General features: G+C 41.1%; 1 protein-coding gene across 4 annotated transcripts in view; it reads left to right on the top strand.

The window, feature by feature from the left end:
- Positions 1–17,849, top strand: part of tnksa (tankyrase, TRF1-interacting ankyrin-related ADP-ribose polymerase a) — a 152,893-nt gene that overhangs the window by 85,755 nt on the left and 49,289 nt on the right. For all 4 annotated transcript variants that reach the window (XM_050053054.1, XM_050053053.1, XM_050053052.1 and 1 more), the window contains 8 exons: positions 1,585–1,679; positions 3,155–3,221; positions 4,997–5,183; positions 11,016–11,137; positions 11,229–11,320; positions 14,419–14,497; positions 15,796–15,967; positions 16,734–16,813. In XM_050053054.1, coding sequence (XP_049909011.1) covers positions 1,585–1,679; positions 3,155–3,221; positions 4,997–5,183; positions 11,016–11,137; positions 11,229–11,320; positions 14,419–14,497; positions 15,796–15,967; positions 16,734–16,813 — 894 coding nt within the window. The remainder of the gene's footprint in view (positions 1–1,584; positions 1,680–3,154; positions 3,222–4,996; positions 5,184–11,015; positions 11,138–11,228; positions 11,321–14,418; positions 14,498–15,795; positions 15,968–16,733; positions 16,814–17,849) is intronic.

Here is a 17,849-nt window from a genome sequence, read left to right as displayed (position 1 = left end):
TAACAACAGTGTATAATTATAAAGTCATAGACATGAATTTAAAACAAACAAAACAAAAACTCAGATTAAATGATAAAACTAGGCAGTGCTGATCAAATACAAACCAAGATTTATTGCCTATTTCTCACTTAAAATGTCTTCAGAAACACATTTTAGTGCACTGTTTGGCTGTAATAGGAGAATTTGTGAACAGGAAGTTGGCATCATACTGTTTCCTGTATTGCAAAAACAGGCTGAACACACAGAGATTTAACAGTAAAACTAGGCAGTCCTGATCAAATATGAACCAAGATCCTGTTTCTGCGTTGTAATTTATCATCATCTCATCTAAACTGTAATTCGGATCATTTTTAACTAACCGGCTGCCATATTGTTTCTTGTGGAAAAACGGACAAGCTCACATTTCATCACCCACTAGTTGTAGGTTTTCTACCTATTGAGTAAAAGCAATGGCCACAGCCCTTTTTCTCTTTTTTGTCTCTGCTCATGTAGCACCAATTATTGCATCTTTCCACTGCACAATCTCATCTCAAAACCAATCATGTCTCCAGCAGTGAAATGCTTCTTTAGAAAATACCACTTGGGTAAACATGGGTAAAAATATTTGAGTTTTTCATAAATATTCAACAGACATTTATGCTTTCAACAATCCTTGAAGAACTCTCTCTTCCAAAAAGGGATCTTCAGAAGCAAATGGTTCATGGTAGAACCACAGCCCTTCAGGAAGAACCCTTATTTCCTTCTTTAAGTCATCACTAAAAGTACAGAGTTGTTAATGGTTTGATTCACATGAACATTAGTAGGTTTTAAAGGTGAATAATTGATGGATCAGCTTGTCTGGAATGATTACTCTAACTATATATAACACATGGCATGTATGAAATGTTTCTAGTTACCTCTGTGTGTGCTGTCCAAGAACTCTTAGGTCTGCCTACTGCATGTAGTACATTTAATCCCAGTCCTATTTACAACTTGATCTCTTCTACATCCAGTGTTGTAAAATGACCTTTATATCATGACGGCTCAGAAGCAGGTTTCCCATTACTTTTTCCTGTAACGAGTTCAATTTGACTGAATAATGGGAACATTCTCACTGCCGTAACATTTCTCCACCAGTGTGGGTGTCACTCCAGCTTTGAAGAAGAATGGCCTTTTGCTGAGAGCATACAGAGGAAGCACTGCATGGAGAGCATCTCATCTCAGTCCCATCTAAAAGCATTCAGAACTGCAGCTTTTCATCAATTTTATGGGGGGAAATATAGTCGGGCTTTATAACTGTAGCCTGATTCAGTGGTGGAACAGCCCATTTCTCTCTGAAAAGTCTTACCTTAAGAAATGTCGTACATCCGGCTGCTCAGTGAGAAACAGAATGTCTACCTCCTTATTGAAATCTTTGTATTCAGAACTGACATTGTGAAATCATGATGATAGGCTGTCAAGCTGTAGAGCAAACACACTGGCTAACATTTTTGTTTATATTTCTGTCTCTTCCTCCCCATGTGTGTCTCCCGCTTCCCTTTCCTCTTTTTCTCTCTCTCTCTTCTTGCTGTTATTGTCCCTCTTTGTCTCTTCCTGTCTCTCCAGTCCACTCCACTCCACCTGGCTGCAGGATACAACAGGGTGAGGATAGTTCAGCTGTTACTACAACATGGAGCAGATGTTCACGCCAAGGACAAAGGGTATGTACAAATAAATTAAAGTAAAATTAAAAAAGGAAGTTTAAATCATTTTGACCCTTTGAAGTGCTAAATGTATGATATTTCTGTGGTTGTTTTAGTAGCACATAAGATGGTTAAAGTGCTTTTTTGGTATTGTCTTTCAACCTCTACCCTATTTTCCCATCTTTGTTTGTGTCTAAGTGACTAATGAGAACAACAATTTTTTAAACTGGTCCAGTATTGCAAGACTGCTACAGTCAGCAGCTGCAAAACAGGCTGCAATGTAACCATTCTGGTCAGGTTTGCACCCTCAATTACGTCCATTCAAGGTGCTTGATTTTGCCACTGACAGGCTCAGATTGTTTTTCTAAGTGTCTGACAAACGAAAGAAAGCATCCCTACAGAGAAAGACCATTTTGTTAACAGATAAATCTATCCGTCCATCCATTTTCATCCGCTTATCTGGGGCCGGGTCGTGGGGGCAGCAGTCCAAGCAAAGCACCCCAGACGTACCTCTCCCCATCAACACTTTCCAGCTCCTCCTGTTGGTCCCAGGCCAGATGAGATATGTAGTCCCTCCAGCATGTTCTGGGTCTACTGTGGGGCCTCCATGTCCCTCCTAGTGGGACGTGCCGAGAACACCTCCAGCGGGAGCCACTTAGGAGGCATCCTGATCAGATGCTCGAACCACCCCAACCGACCCCTTTCAACACAAGGAGAAGCGTCTCTACTCCGAGCTCCCTCCGGATGTCCGAGCTCCTTACCCTATCTCTAAGGCTGAGCCCAGCCACCCCACGGAGGAAACTCATTTCGGCCGCTTGTATCCGCAGTGTCATTCTTTCAGTCACTACCCAGAGCTCATGACTATAGGTGTTCCTATATGACAAAAAGGATGTTACTCTTTAACAGCAAGGCCGACTTCTGTAGGGATCCTTTCCATAATGTTGTCAGACACTTAAAATTATATTCTGATCATTGTCGTTCCCATTCGTCACTTAGACAGAAAAATGTAGGGAAATAGGGTCCAGGTTGAAAGATATCGAACATTCCCTTTAATATATGATCAAAAGTACTTTCCATCACCGAGACATCATCAAGAATCCTCGCTACATGATCTGACGAGCACATCATTCACAGGGCTTTCTTTCTAATTTTCACACTAGAAATACATGCTGTCAATTATGATAATGTTGTTGAAATGTATCCCGCACCGTCCATCAGAATTGCTTTCTGCATAAATTTGCGGTAAAACTAGGTCATGCACTTACTGAGACATGATTAATTTTGATTTGAGGTTTGGGAGTTTCAAGAGGTGGCGAGTGACGTTGCTATTTAAGACTGATTCTCGCTGTTCGTCTCAGTTGATGTTATTCAAAATTAAAATAAAGCTCAGAGGATTTAGGCGTATCGAACTGAATGAAGATGTGGTTTAAAAGTAACGTTGAAATGTATATTTATTGTTAATAAGAATGCTGTTTTGTGTTTTGCTCTTGCAGTGGTCTGGTGCCTCTACATAATGCCTGCTCCTATGGACACTATGAAGTTACTGAGCTGCTGCTAAAGGTACATCACACATGCTAGCTCAGTTTATACTCAGGCAATGACACTGACTCTTGATTAATATGATAAAAGGTTTGCTAATAACAAAAACATAATTGAATCCCAAGAGAATCAAGTTCCACTGCTTAGTTGTTGCATTAAAGACAAGACAGATATGTACCAGATATACACCAGTCATCCACAGTGTTTGTGTGGAAGCGGGGTTGCGTGAGTCACATATCCATAGTCAGTGTTTTACATACAGTAGATTTAACTCAATGTGAGCAACAGCAAAATATATTTTAGCCACCCGAAAAAAGTTATTATTAGTTTAAGTGAACACTACACTCACCGGCCACTTTATAAGGTACACCTGTTCATCTGCTCGTTAACGCAAATAGCTAATCAGTCAATCATGTGGCAGCAACTCAGTGCATTTAGACATGTAGACATGGTCAAGACGACCTGCTGAAGTTCAAACTGAGCATCAGAATGGGGAAGAAAGGTGATTGAAGTGACTTTGAATGTGGCATGGTTGTTGGTGCCAGACAGTCTGGTCTGAGTATTTCAGAAACTGCTGCACAACCAAACCAAAATATCCAGTGAGCAGCAGTTCTCTGGGTGAAAATGCCTTGTTGATGCCAGAGGTCAGAGGAGAATGGCCAGACTGGTTCAAGATGATAGAAAGGCAACAGTAACTCAAATAACCACTGGTTACAACCAAGGTCTGCAGAAGACCATCTCTGAACCAACAACACGTCCAACCTTGAAGCAGATGGGCTACAGCAGCAGAAGACCACACCAGGTGCCACTCCTGTCAGCTAACAACAGGAAACTGAGGCTACAGTTCACACAGGCTCACCAAAACTGGACAATAGAAGATTGGAAAAACGTTGCCTGGTCTGATGAGTCTGGATTTCTGCTGCCACATTCAGATGGTAGGGTCAGAATTTGGTGTAAACAACATGAAAGCATGGATCCATCCTGCCTTGTATCAACGGTTCAGGCTGCTGGTGGTGGTGTAATGGTGTGGGGGATATTTTCTTGGCACACTTTGGGCCCCTTAGTACCAACTGAGCATGGTTTAAACACCACAGCCTACCTGAGTATTGTTGCTGACCGTGTCCATCCCTTTATGACCACAGTGTACCCATCTTCTGATGGCTACTTCCAGCAGGATAACGCACCATGTCACAAAGCTCAAATCATCTCAAACTGCTTTCTTGAACATGACAGTGAGTTCACTGTACTCCAATGGCCAACATCTCTGAGGAATGTTTCCAGCACCTTGTTGAATCTATGACACCAAAATTAAGGCAGTTCTGAAGGGAAAACGTGGTCCAACCCGGTACTAGCAAGGTGTACCTGATGTGAACCTTTACCTGATGCCAAGGTAAAGCAGTGAACATGTTTTTAATATAGTGCACCCTTAAACTAATATTGACTTTTTTTTTGGTGGCTAAAATATGTTTTGTTGCTGGCCCTTCCACAGCACTATATTATTTAGCTTCTATGGTGGTGCTCCTGCCTGCTTCTCCAAACTGGGGGTGTACCGACTAATATCTGCTGTATGTAATACACTGACTATGGACAAGAATATCATACAACCCCACTTCAAAGATCTGAACTGTCTTTTTAATTCCCTTTAGAACAATCCAAAGTAAAATAGAAGAAAACAGTTCTTACAACAACTGCTCTCTTTCCTCCCTTTTACTTTTTCCATCTTTCTTTTTTTCCTGTTTCTCTTGTTTTTCCTGTTCCCTCCCATTTGTTTGTTAATCATTCTGTTTTGTTTTCAGCATGGAGCGTGTGTGAATGCCATGGATCTGTGGCAGTTCACCCCACTCCATGAGGCAGCGTCTAAAAACAGAGTGGAGGTCTGCTCCCTGCTGCTGAGCCACGGGGCCGACCCGACCCTGCTTAACTGCCACAGCAAGAGCTCCGTGGACATGGCGCCCACTCCCGAGCTGAAGGAGAGGCTTACATGTGAGTGTGGTGCTCGATTTACATAAAGTGCAGCTGCAGCGCGCAGCACCGCTAAATGTGTCACAGTGCTGAATTAATGAATAGGTTGTTTTGGGAAGGGTGTATTTACATCTGTCATGATTTGAACATATTTGAGCATTCAGACGGTTGAAAATGAGATACTTAATCTTTTGATAATAGAACAGTTGTTTTCCAGAGCTGAAAACAAGGCATTATGGGTTTGAAGAGAGACAGATGTTAACGTCTGACATGACCTGTTCCACATGCTTGGAAAGCTGAGCAGAACAAAATTAAGTCTTGACTGATGCTCATATTCAGCTGTTTCCTTTTCTTGTGTACTGGATGAATTACCACAGAAGAAGAGTGCAGACGAGTCCATCATTTTTAGAAACTGTTTAGAGAAGTAACGTAAGCTTTGGTCCTTAGTTTCCAAAATTTCTAATCTAAGAAAAAAGAACTGTCAAATGGTTTTGTACTCAAATTCTGCTTAGCTTCTAAATAGTCTCTCACGGTGAAGGAATTTCCCCTGTGGCGATTAAGAGGGGCTCAACAGCGCGATATGTGGTATTATCACCATTTAGTTTTTGCAAATTACTTCATCTATCCTGATTGCTGTGCTTAGTAAACAAGTTTTATTGTTAGGCTATTATTAGGTATATTGTTTTTTAAATGACATCAATGGCTCAGTCTTAAAACAAATAAAGTACTTGTTCATTTGTTAAATGCAAAACACAGAAGGGCAATGAGGCGCAATAAGAGGTGCAGGTTTTTATCAGCTGAGATGCTTTTGTTGCATCTGGTTACTATAGCCCCGTTTCCACCAAGCAGTACGGTACAGTTGAGTTCCCTGTGAAAAGTTGTGGATGGTACCAATGGAACCGTTTCTTACTCCCATTATTGGTCCCCCCTCTGTTGGGGTACCTAGCACACAGATCTGGTACTAAAAGGTGGAGCTGTGAACACTGCAGTCTGTTGATTGGTCAATAGAGGACGGTCACTCTGCTCAGGGCTGAGTTGTGGCTGGTTTTGAGGCTCATGTAACCACTGTTCATGCCGTGGAGAGATTTATTTGTAAACTGTAACTATAAAATGAAAAGATGCTTTGCTGCCTCTTGCAGCAGCTGTAGTAGGAAAAAAATAACTTAATTCACTGTGTTGACTGCTGCCGACTTTTAAGGTGTTACTCACTGCTCCCACGTTTAAGAGTACTGTTTGCGGTGGAAACACGAGGGTCTAGGTACCATGTCTGAAGGGTTACTTTTGGTTCCAAAGGTACCATACCGAAAGTGTTTGGTGGAAACGGGGCTTAAGATACAGAATATCCGCGAAAGTAAAAACGACAGTTGGTCTTTGTGGTATTTGCCCCACCCGTCCTCCACTGTGATTGGGGGCCAGGTAAAAATTGACATTGACAAGCGGCTGCGGTGTTTCAGCAATCATTAAAAAAAGATCAGAGCAAAATAGATGCAGAGCGTCTCATCATGCTGCTGGTATTTGTAGCAAATAGTGTAAAAACGCCCATGACAGAGTTTGATTATCTGCTATTTTTATGGCATTCTGTGATAATAACTTGAATATCTTTGGGTTTTTGTGTGTTGGTCAGACAAAGCAAGACATTTGTTCTCTTATAGAGCAAAAGATTTACGTTTATCAAGAAAGTTATCGCCAGATGAATCAGTAATGAAAATACTTCTGAGTTGCAGCTTTACAGCTCACATTGTTCAGATTATTTTTTGAGCTCTCCGTCTTGACACTCTGTGACACAGGTAATTCTTAGCTGCTTAATAGATGATTTGCTGCCTCATTCACTTCTGCAGTAAAGATGTCTGGAGACGCTTTTCAGTCTTCAGGGACTTATTTTCTCTGCAGCAACAAAACTTACACAAGCAGATACTTCTTTAAGTTAACTTGGCAAAAGCAACACTTGAAGGTCTGACAAACTCTAAAAGATGGTCTCCTTTGTTAAGCTGTAAATACAAATATCCTTGAGCAACAATCCGTCATGTTTCATTTTGATTTCAAGTTGATTCAGTTTGACTCAAGATCCAATTAACCTTTCAACATATCTCCAAACACTTCTCCACTGTTGCCTTTAAATATACTGGTTTTGTGTTTGGAACTCGTGACTTGCATTTGTGTGGCCATAAAGACTGAACATCCCCATGCATGTGTTTCCTTAATTGAGCATTTTGCCGATGTATGATACGTTAATTAAACAGAAAGAGCACTATAATTAAATTCATTTTCTTTACGTCTACAGAGTCAAAGCAGACAAGATAAGTCTTTGTCTCTGCAACTCTTTGAAAGTTAATTAGTGAGTCAGCTCTCTCGCCGCCGCACTTGTTGCTTTATCTTTGTAATGAGGCCGATCCAAACAAAAATCAAGTGGGACATTGGCTGCAGTGAAAAAGACTCGTCACAGGAATACAAATCTAAAACTGAAGATTTTTGTTTTTATGATATATTCTGTCAAATTTTACACTTACTTTAATCCATATTTTGGTATTTGGTACCTCTAATGTGGAGATATGGCCTCTAGCTGGTGAAAGGAGGTTTCCACCTAATTGCACAGCAGCATATAGGGTGTGTGTGTTGATGTGAAAGTCTCTGTGTTTAGTGTAGATATAGATCGCAGCAGAAGTTCAGATGAAATTCTGTGCCAGACGTTTTCCTTTCCTGGAACAAATTGTTATCTGACCGGTACAGACTGTGAAAAATACCTTGGATGTGTTTTATTGCACCTTTGATACCCTGACATTAAGTCCCCTGTTGTCTTGAATACAGATGTGGGATACAAGAGTTTTTCTGTTGACAATAGAAAATCAATACAGAAAAAAAAGTCTGGTTTGCCCAGATGACACAAACAAAATAATGAACTTTGAATAAGTAATTTGGGGATATACGCTTATTTGCTTTCTTTCCAAGTCTTGTCTTCATGGTGAGGTTTTGGGTAAAACACACACACACACGTAAAACCACAGCTCGTCAGTTTGCACTGGTGGACCTTTGGATTAGGGTGTCGCAATGTGTTGGTATTAATGATAACCACGATACTTAAAAAGTAAATACACACAAACAAATGATAATATTGTGTAAATGCTCCTCTTAATTTTTTTCCTGCTTTATTCCCCTTCCCCAACGCCATCTGGTTGCTTTATCATTATCCATTGAGTTTAATTGCTCTTTTTGTATGCTTTAAATGTTTTTAATTCTTGATAGATATAGCACTATTGTTATTATGAACTTTAGTGGCAATGATAATCCTGTAGTGAAAATTTGTTATCGTGCCAGACAAACCCGGCTAAGCATAAAGCCTCTTTCACGTACATATGTGGAAAGCCAAAGGAGGAGAGAGCACCTCTCTGCCCTTCCATGTACTTGTATGGAAAGCCTTAAGGCAGAGAGAGCACACCTCTCTGCCCTTTCATGTGCCTGTATGGAAAACCTTAAGGCAGAGAGAGCACACCTCTGCCCTTCCATGTGCCTGTATGGAAAACCTTAAGGCAGAGAGAGCACACCTCTGCCCTTCCATGTGCCTGTATGGAAAGCCTTAAGGCAGAGAGAGCACACCTCTCTGCCCTTTCATGTGCCTGCATGGAAAACCTTAAGACAGAGAGAGCACACCTCTCTGCCCTTCCATGTGCCTGCATGGAAAGCCTTAAGGCAGAGAGAGCATACCTCTCTGCCCTTCCCCGGCTAACCATTTCCCCCTTTTTCCAGTCTCTATGCTAAGCTAAGCTAACCGTTTCTTGGCTTTAGCTTCATATTTAGCATACAGATATGAGAGTGTTATCAAACTTTAGTTTTCAGCAAGAAAATGAATAAGCATGTTTCACAAAATGTTATGGACATATGGATTATGTATGACATCATGGAGTTGATAGGCAGCTGATTAATTGCATAAATGCAGGAAAGGAAAACCTCCTCGTAGACATTATGTACGTTTGATTGGTTGCTGTTCAGTAGCTGCTCGTCAAATGCTGTCTGTCATTTAAAGCAACAACAACAGCATCTAAAATATCAGACGAAATGTTCTCTTAATTAATTTCGTAACACCTTAATTAATGGTATGGTCTTAAAGCTGTGGCTGGTAACTTTTATAAATATTATAATATTTTATCATATTTGCTGAAATTGTCATTACATCCACACAGAGCAGGCAGTAGCTCAGTCCATAGGAGCTTGGCTTGGGAACCGTAAGGTCGCCAGTTCAAGTCTCCATCTGGACCAAATATGGAGCATGGACTGGTAGCTGGAGAGGTGCCAGTTCACCTTCTGGGCACTGCTGAGGTGCCCCTAGGCAAGGCACCAAACCCCCAACTAGCTAGGGCACCTGTCCATGGGCGTGTGTATTTTGGGCCTGTTTGTATATGGCAACAGAGTGAAAAAAAATTAATTCGCTCTCAGGGATCAATAAAGTGTATCTTCTTTTTTGTCTTCAGTAGTATATGAGACCAGTAATCTGTGAAAACAATTGTTTCTCTGCCTCTTGGTATGAAAAAGTTTGTGACCCAGACGCTGTGTTGGAAATAGTCGAGCCAAAACCGAACATTAGCCAGAGCAAACTTTCTCATTTTACAGCCTCACTGTGCACTCACATATGTTTCTGAGAACATTTGAGGCGAGGAATTGGCAAAGCAGTAACAGAATCTTGATTTATATTTGATCAGCACTGCCTAGTTTGACAGTTCAACTGCAGTTCATGAGCAGTGATTGACATGGTTGACAGCTGCATTAGAGACTCCTTAGCTCTGACTGGTTGTTTTCGTTCGGCACAGTAGATTCTTGCTAATGCCACTGAAAGCACCATGAGGAGACAGAGGGAAGTGACCTGAACTGGAGCTTTAGGCATGTTTTCGGGCACTAAAAACTGGCTTTCATACTGACATGAAAGTAGCTGCACATGAGGAGAAAAATAATTCTAACACCTGGTGTAATTGCAGATCATTTGCAGTGATGTACAATTCTGTTACTGTGACAGAAAATTATGTTCATAATTTCTGACTTTTAAAAAACACTGGACACTGTTGTCTCTTCAGGCGTCTAAAAAACCTTCAAATGAAACAATTAGAGAAGGAAATATCTCTTTGGCTGAACTCAGCGCCTGTCCACACTGAGGCTGTTAGCTGTGATGAGGACTCAGAGGTAGACACTTCCTCATTTTAAGGGGTCACAAACCCGAAAGTTTGCGAGGCATTGTGGTAGACTAACAAAGGATGAAAAACGACGTCAGGCTTCTTTTAAAAGAATGCACTGCAGAGGCAGCTTCTGTTCCCCATTCATCAGCTGTTTTCTATGTTCTTGGTTTTGACTTATCTCTTTCTCTCGACCACGTTCCCTTGAAGATGCGACTTCTGTGTGGTGCTCGAACCATTTGTTTAAATGTTGGATTATAAACGCATGAATGCCATCGCTCAATTGGTAAATAGACCTGATCGGGCTGCTTTTAATGCAGCCTGAAATGCTTCTGCAGCAAAGTAGTTTGTAATGTTCAGTCCTGGAGGGGATAATCACTTGTTTCTGCTCCAACTCCAGCACACCGACTGTTGCATCATAAGTTATTAGCTTGCTGGTAAAAACTTTGAAGTAATCTTTCAGAAGTATTTGTATGCTGCAGGGTCGCTGCAAGTGAATATATTGTTGTGGTCGGGCGGGAACCTCATAAATCCAGGTTGGGTCAAGTTTTTTATTCAGCTGAAGCACCAGACGCTCCTCTGTGGGATTAGACGCTTTCGGGTTTGTAGGAAACCTGTCAAAATAAACTCAAAATTTCACTGACGCTGAGGCTGTTTTTCTCTGTTCCTGACATGTTGACATTTTGTGTGTGTTCAGATGAGTTCAAGGGCCACTCGCTGCTTCAAGCCGCTCGCGAAGCTGACATGGCCAAGGCTAAGAAGACCTTGGCGCTTGAGATCATCAACTTCAAACACCCGCACACACATGAGACTGCGCTGGTGAGACGAACACGCACGCTTTACTGCACACACAGATTCCAACCATGCTGCGGAGATGCTGAGATGTTGTGTGTGTCTGTCTGTGTTTTAGCATTGTGCAGTTGCATCGCCGCACCCCAAGAGGAAACAGGTGACGGAGCTGCTGTTGAGGAAAGGCGCCAACGTAAATGAGAAGAATAAAGAGTGAGTGTGTTTTCATCTGCTCATAAACACAGAGAGAGATCATTATTATATTTGTATGCAATATTCAAGCTGATATCATAACTTTTGGACTGAAGCTGCCAACAGGTGGTATTTTATACTTCACACAACAAAGTCAAACACAATATGAACATGTTTTTATGAAGGTTTATTTAATGTGAAACAGCAACTGCAAAAATTATAGCAGAGTGAGTCATGATCTTGTTGAGCCACCTGCCAAGTTAGAAACTACAGTTTGGCTTTTCAGTATGACATCGACAATCACCAGAGTTGTGTGTAAAAGCAGATTTAAAGCTAGTGTAAAACAATTCAGTAAACGGTACAAAATTATGAGAATTGTCCTTCATCCAGACACCTAGAACTGTCTGTCATTTATCAGGGGTGTAAATCACCAGTTTCATCATGATACGATATGATATCGATTTGCTGGACAGCGATACGATATTGCCGATATTACAAAGTCCGCCATGCTACGATTTCGATTTGATGTGATTCAGAGGCCTGCGACTGATATGAAACGATGTTATCTACCCATTTAACAGTTTGTTCCAGAAGAAGCTGCCACCACTTTCTTTTTTGCTTTTGGCCATAAAACATAAAAACAACAGATAAATAATGTCAATAATTGTAACCGCTTACATGCAGTGAAGTTTACTTTAAACTAGTCTCTATATACAGACTCTACATTCAGTGAATGTAGAGTCTGTAGGCAAACCCCGGAGATCTTGCCTCCGGAAGAAGAGCGGAAGAGCCCTGGTTTCCGGTGCTAGGCTGTTTGTAGTCCATGTGATATTGAACAATCACGTTTGAGTCGGCTGCAGTTGTTGCCAGGTTAAACGCTCCGTGTGGTGAACTAACGAGGCGGAACATAATTGGCGTCACTGCAAACTCTGAATCCATCGCAATGGTTCAGCATATTTACTTATATATAAATGGAAATCGGAAACGGAAATTCGCCTCCTCAAACCGGAATGCCAAAAAATCGGGGGTCTGCCCCCAGAGGCTGTATTGCCGTCTGCCGGAAGTCAGACGCCGAATACAGCTGATGGGTTCCGAGAATTACTTTAAACTGACTACACTAACATACATAAAACAGCACATGGGATAAGTTAACCTTCAGGGCTTTCTGCCAAAATGAATGTCTTTTCATTTTAAGCCAAACCACCATCTGTTTCCTAAAACTTCAGGACTATCTGGCTTAAAACCTTGAAGGCAAACTTCTCCCAAAAGCCATAAAACATGAATTAACAACAACATGGTTTAACAAAAGTATCAAATTCAGCTCAGTAATAACTGTCAAGGTTCATAGACTATATAATTATTTTTTGCTAGTCACACATTATTAGCTTAAGCATTTACATTGCATAAATTAGCCAAGCAGCTAGCAGACTTGTGTCCTTTGCTCACAGCTTAACAAATTACGTAATGTTATTATCTTTTTTTAACTTGGCCTGCATGCACGTTTTTTCGGCTGAACATTGTTGAAACAGAGCAGCTAACGGCGGGTAACGTTACATCATGTTTTATTTCGTAACACCTTTGTTTACATATGCCATGTGCTCTGTCTGTTGATCCCTTTTGTATCTGAAATCCAAATATTTCCACACTGCTGATATATTCCTGAGTAAACAACGTTATCCGCATCGTCTTTCTCTTGGCTGCTTGCCGCCTGCCTGCTGCCGTTGGCCAGTGAAAAAAGACTTTCAAAATAAATACGCATCCTAAAGATGATGGTATGGATCAATGTTTTCACTTTGCATCGATGACAATGGATCGTTGATCATTGAATTGATATATCGATGCAGATCGATGGATCGTTACACCCCTATCATTTCCAAAACATGACAAACTGATGTTTAAAGATGCTCTTCTTTCCATTGACTGCAATAGTTTACATGACGATTGAATTCAAAATATTGTCAAAAATCTGTTTGGTAGATACAGTTATGAAATTTACCACACTACCTCAAACATGACTGAAATTTGTCATGAAAATTTGAGATTTATTTAGCGAGAATTTGCTGTTTTTTGTTTTTTTTACTATACTGTTAAGGCTTGGTTGGTATCTATTTTTTCATACCTGAGTACCCTCCTGACATTGTATCCCTTGCTTCCTTACACAGAACTACGACTAGCTTAATTGCCTTATTAACTTAACAGAAACAAAAAACAACTCTCCACAACCATGTTAACCTTGTTACTGGCTTAGTGTGGTTGCAAAAAAAACGTAATTCACCGACTGAGATGGGAAAGTGTGCCGTTTCTCCCTGCTGTTTCTCTGCCATTGCTGGCTGGCTACAATCCTGTAACGTTATCCCCACCACTTGCAGTCATTTCTCAGCTTACATGCTGCCTGTTCCACCTCCTGACCTCTTGTTAAGCATGATGTGTACAACAATACATCCTAAATACAGCCTGACTGTCTGAGTTTGATAGACAGAGGGGCTTTTTTATTTTTTTATAAAGATTTTTTTTCCGGCTTTTTAGCCTTTAATGTATAGGACAGACAAGTGTGAAGGGGGGAGAGAGAGAGGGAGTGACATGCAGCAAAGGGCCACAGGCTGGAGTCGAACCCGGGCCGCTGCGGCAACAGCCTTGTACATGGGGCGCCTGCTCTACCACTAAGCCACCGGTGCCCCAGGAGCATTTGTATTTTTGACTGTATTGGAAATTAAACTGTCTGGATTTCTAAATACCTTGGTATACCATATTAAAATGATACCACCCAAGCCTAGTGCTGTTGAAACTAAAACATTTTGATGCACTGCACTCTGGATTGTTTGTGTAGGACAGTCTGAAGATGCTGTGTAGCAAGTGTGGTGTAAGTTGAGTGAAACATGTGGGAGGAGATAAGTTTAATTAGTTTTACAGTTTTTGAGAAAAACAGAGTGATGTACTTTATAATTACTGCCAGGCTCTGCTAAACTGGGGCTTTATTTTGATGAAGCTGCTAAGTCGTAGCAGTTTTAAACTTTAGACAGTTGCTGTATTGCTGCCATCAGGACTATTGAACTTTGGCAAAGTCAAGCCAATGTTGAACAAACACCTTCATCTCCTCCTTTTCTCTCCTGTCTCTGTAGTTTCATGACTCCTCTCCATGTGGCGGCAGAACGTGCTCATAATGACATCATGGAGGTGCTACAGAAACACGGTGCCAAGGTAAACCACAATAGATATATGACTCTCAAAATTTGGACACAAATTTCCTGCACTTCTCCTTTTTCCAAGATAATCCATCCGCCTGACATGTGTTGCATATCAAGATGCTGAATAAACAGCATCAGAACTACACAGGTGTGCCTTGGGGTGGTCACAATAAAAGACCAGTCCAAAATGTGCAGTTTGATCACACCACATGAAGTCACAGATGTCCAGAGTTTTGAGGGAGTGTGCCATTGGCATGCTGACAGCAGGAATGTCCACCAGAACTGTTGCCAGTGAACTTAATGTTCATTTCACGACCATAAGACATCTCAATGTCGTCTCCCTGAATTTGGCAGTACATCCAACCATCCTCACAATTGCAGAAATGGGCTATAATGACAAACTGCTGTCAGGTCAAGACCCTGGTGAGGACGATGTGCGTGCAGATGAGCTTTCTTGAGATGAGTTTCTGCAAAAAATTCTTAAGTTATGCTAACCATTTGTCACATCAGCTGTTTGTTTGGCTGATATCAGACAGTCTTTCAGGTGAAGACGCTGGATGTGGAGGTCCTGAGCTGGTGTAGCTACTCTTGATCTGCGGTTGGATGTACTGCCAAATTCAGTGAAATGGTGTTGTAGATGACTTATGGTCATTAAATGAACATTCAGTTCATGAGCAGCGGCTCTGGTGGACATTCCTGCAGTCAGCACGCCAATGGCACACTTCCTCAAAATTTGCGACATCTGTGTCTTTGTGTTTTGTTTGATAAAACTGCACATGTTAGAGGGTCCTTATATTGTGACCACCCCAAAGCTCACCTGTTTAGTGATGATATTGTTTAATCAGTATCTTGATATGCCACACCCTTCAGGTGGATGGATTATCTTGGAAAAGGAGAAGTTCTCAGTTGAGATCAGTATATCTACTGAGTGCATTTAAGTCTTGGATCTTTTTTGCCCTGTATATTTATTTATCTCTTTACTTGTTCTTCAGTCCTCGTAAAATGTATGCTTTATAATTATATCTCTCCTATCTGCACATAAATTATTATTATAAATGTATTTACTTTGCGTTCTCCTTTTCATCTCCATATACAGTTCTTATCAAAAATATTTATAGAATTTAATCAAAGTAGATTTAATGTTGCTCCTCTGACAAAGATCAACAAAAAAAGTGAACAGATCTCTACAAAGTGATCTGAATTCATTGCAAATATAAAACACAAAATCTTTAAAGAAGTGAAGCATAATAGAGAAAAATGTAACTGAAAGACCTTTAAAGAATCATAATACAAAGGTTTTTGTGTTTATAGGTGAACGCCCTGGACACGCTGGGTCAGACGGCGTTGCACCGAGCAGCTATGGCAGGCCACCTACAGACCTGCAGGCTGTTGCTAGGATACGGGGCAGACGCCTCGCTGGTGTCACTGCAGGGCTTCACTGCTGCTCAAATGGGAAATGAAGCTGTTCAGCAAATACTCAACGGTATGCCACCCTTTGTGCGTGTGGGTGGCTGGGTGCGCAGATGTGTAGGTGCTGTGTTTTGGTTGCTATGCACCGGCTAGCAACAGAGGGATTAGCTGGGATTGTTTTTTTGAAAGGTCGGTATTGATACTTTCCGACTGAAGGTGCACACAGAGCGCCGGTGCAGTGTGTGTGAGTGAGTCAACTCGTCTGTTCAGGGGTAGAGGAAACTGAACTGAACAGGTGTTTATAAAACACAGAGACTTCAAGAAGTTACAGCACCCAGCCAAACAATAGTCTGAACTACTAAAAATAATTTTAACAACAGCATTTTAATGTAATGTAAACATCAATAGGAAAAGTCCCTTCCAGAGAAACGGTAGTTGCTGTGAACAGTTAGTTGTACGTTGTGCTGTACGGTGGTGGCAGGAGATTGATGACTCACCCTCTCCTGTCAGTCATTGTCAAGGTGTAAATCAGCGCAGTTGACTTTAGAAATCTGGTCCTTTAACACCATTTTTAGCAGGAAATGCAGTTTAGTAATTTGACATTTTTAGATGCAAGATGAAGCTGTCCACAAACTGACGTCCATGTGGGTGAAGTGAATTTTTACTACTCAGTACCAGGAGTGACATCCTGGATTTGATTGTAGCTGCGGACTTGCTTAATCTCATCTTCTGTCCTCGGCACCACCCATTTGCAGAGGATGAATTTGCTGTCATGATCATTTGTGGCTTTAACTAATAATTTCTGCATTTTAATCTATGTTTCTCCTGCTGCTCTGTAGAGAACGTCCCGGTGAGAAACTCAGATGTGGACTACAGACTTCTGGAAGCTGCTAAAGCCGGAGACCTGGATACAGTCAAGGTAGTGTGGTCGTAATTTAACACATTTTGTAACTAACAGCGGACATTGTGTCATGGCTTGAAGGTTTTTAGTTACATGAATATATATAACATTAGATATTGTATATGGTATCTCCCAACCTTCAGACCAGTCCGTCAGTTCAACAATGTGGTAATTGGTGAAAGCTTTATGTCCAAATACCTGCAAAGAGCTAAAGGCCTTTGCACATTGTGTCCGTTCTTTTCGTTCAAAATTGTCGCACGTCTAACAATAAATATGACCTTACATTGTGTCAAACACATTTGCACACTGAGTTTGAAACATTCGTCCATCATTAAAATTTCCGCAACAGGTTCGATTTTCTGCGTTTTTAGCATCCGTCAGAGCCTTTAGAGACGTTTGAGCAAGTCTTGTTCATCCAGTTGTATGCTCAGTAATTTCCACTTCTGCCTGGATCCCAACCAACACTTTAAATACCAAAGTCACACAATAACACAAACTATCTATCCAGTGGAGGCAGTGTTAGATCAGCAACTCCCATGTTCAGTTAGGTAAAATGACCGTTTTTGTCAGTGGAGCCTGGCTTTAAAGAGAGCCTAGAGAAGTTTCAATTCAAGTTCAGTCCTCGTCAGAAAGACCGAACAGTTTGGGTGGTACTGAGCATATGACCGGACAAATGAGACTTGAAACAGATGTTTTGATAAGTTTTGTTTTTTCCTCAATAAAACTCAATAAAAACTGCAGGTGCTCTTGAAGAAAAGGGTCAGCACATGGGAAGAACAAATGAACTTCAGGCACTAATGTGTGGAGCAGGAACAAATGCACTCAAATTAAGTTATAAAACTTTTATTTAAAAAACATGGCTGTTCGAGTGCAGGTGCAGGTCTTTCACCTCGTCAAGAATGTTCTCCGTTTTTGAAATCTTCATTCACTAGAGGCATGTGAGAAAAACAAATTTTAAGTGAGTAATTGATACTCAAATTGTTATTTGGGGGGTTAAGTATTCCTTTCAAGGGTTAAATGATAGACAATTCATTCCCCTCCAAGCAATCAGTGT

The sequence above is a fragment of the Epinephelus moara genome, chromosome 9 (genome assembly GCF_006386435.1).
Source record: "Epinephelus moara isolate mb chromosome 9, YSFRI_EMoa_1.0, whole genome shotgun sequence".
Classification (NCBI taxonomy): Eukaryota; Metazoa; Chordata; class Actinopteri; order Perciformes; family Serranidae; genus Epinephelus; species Epinephelus moara.
This window is presented reverse-complemented; position numbering and strand designations above follow the sequence as displayed.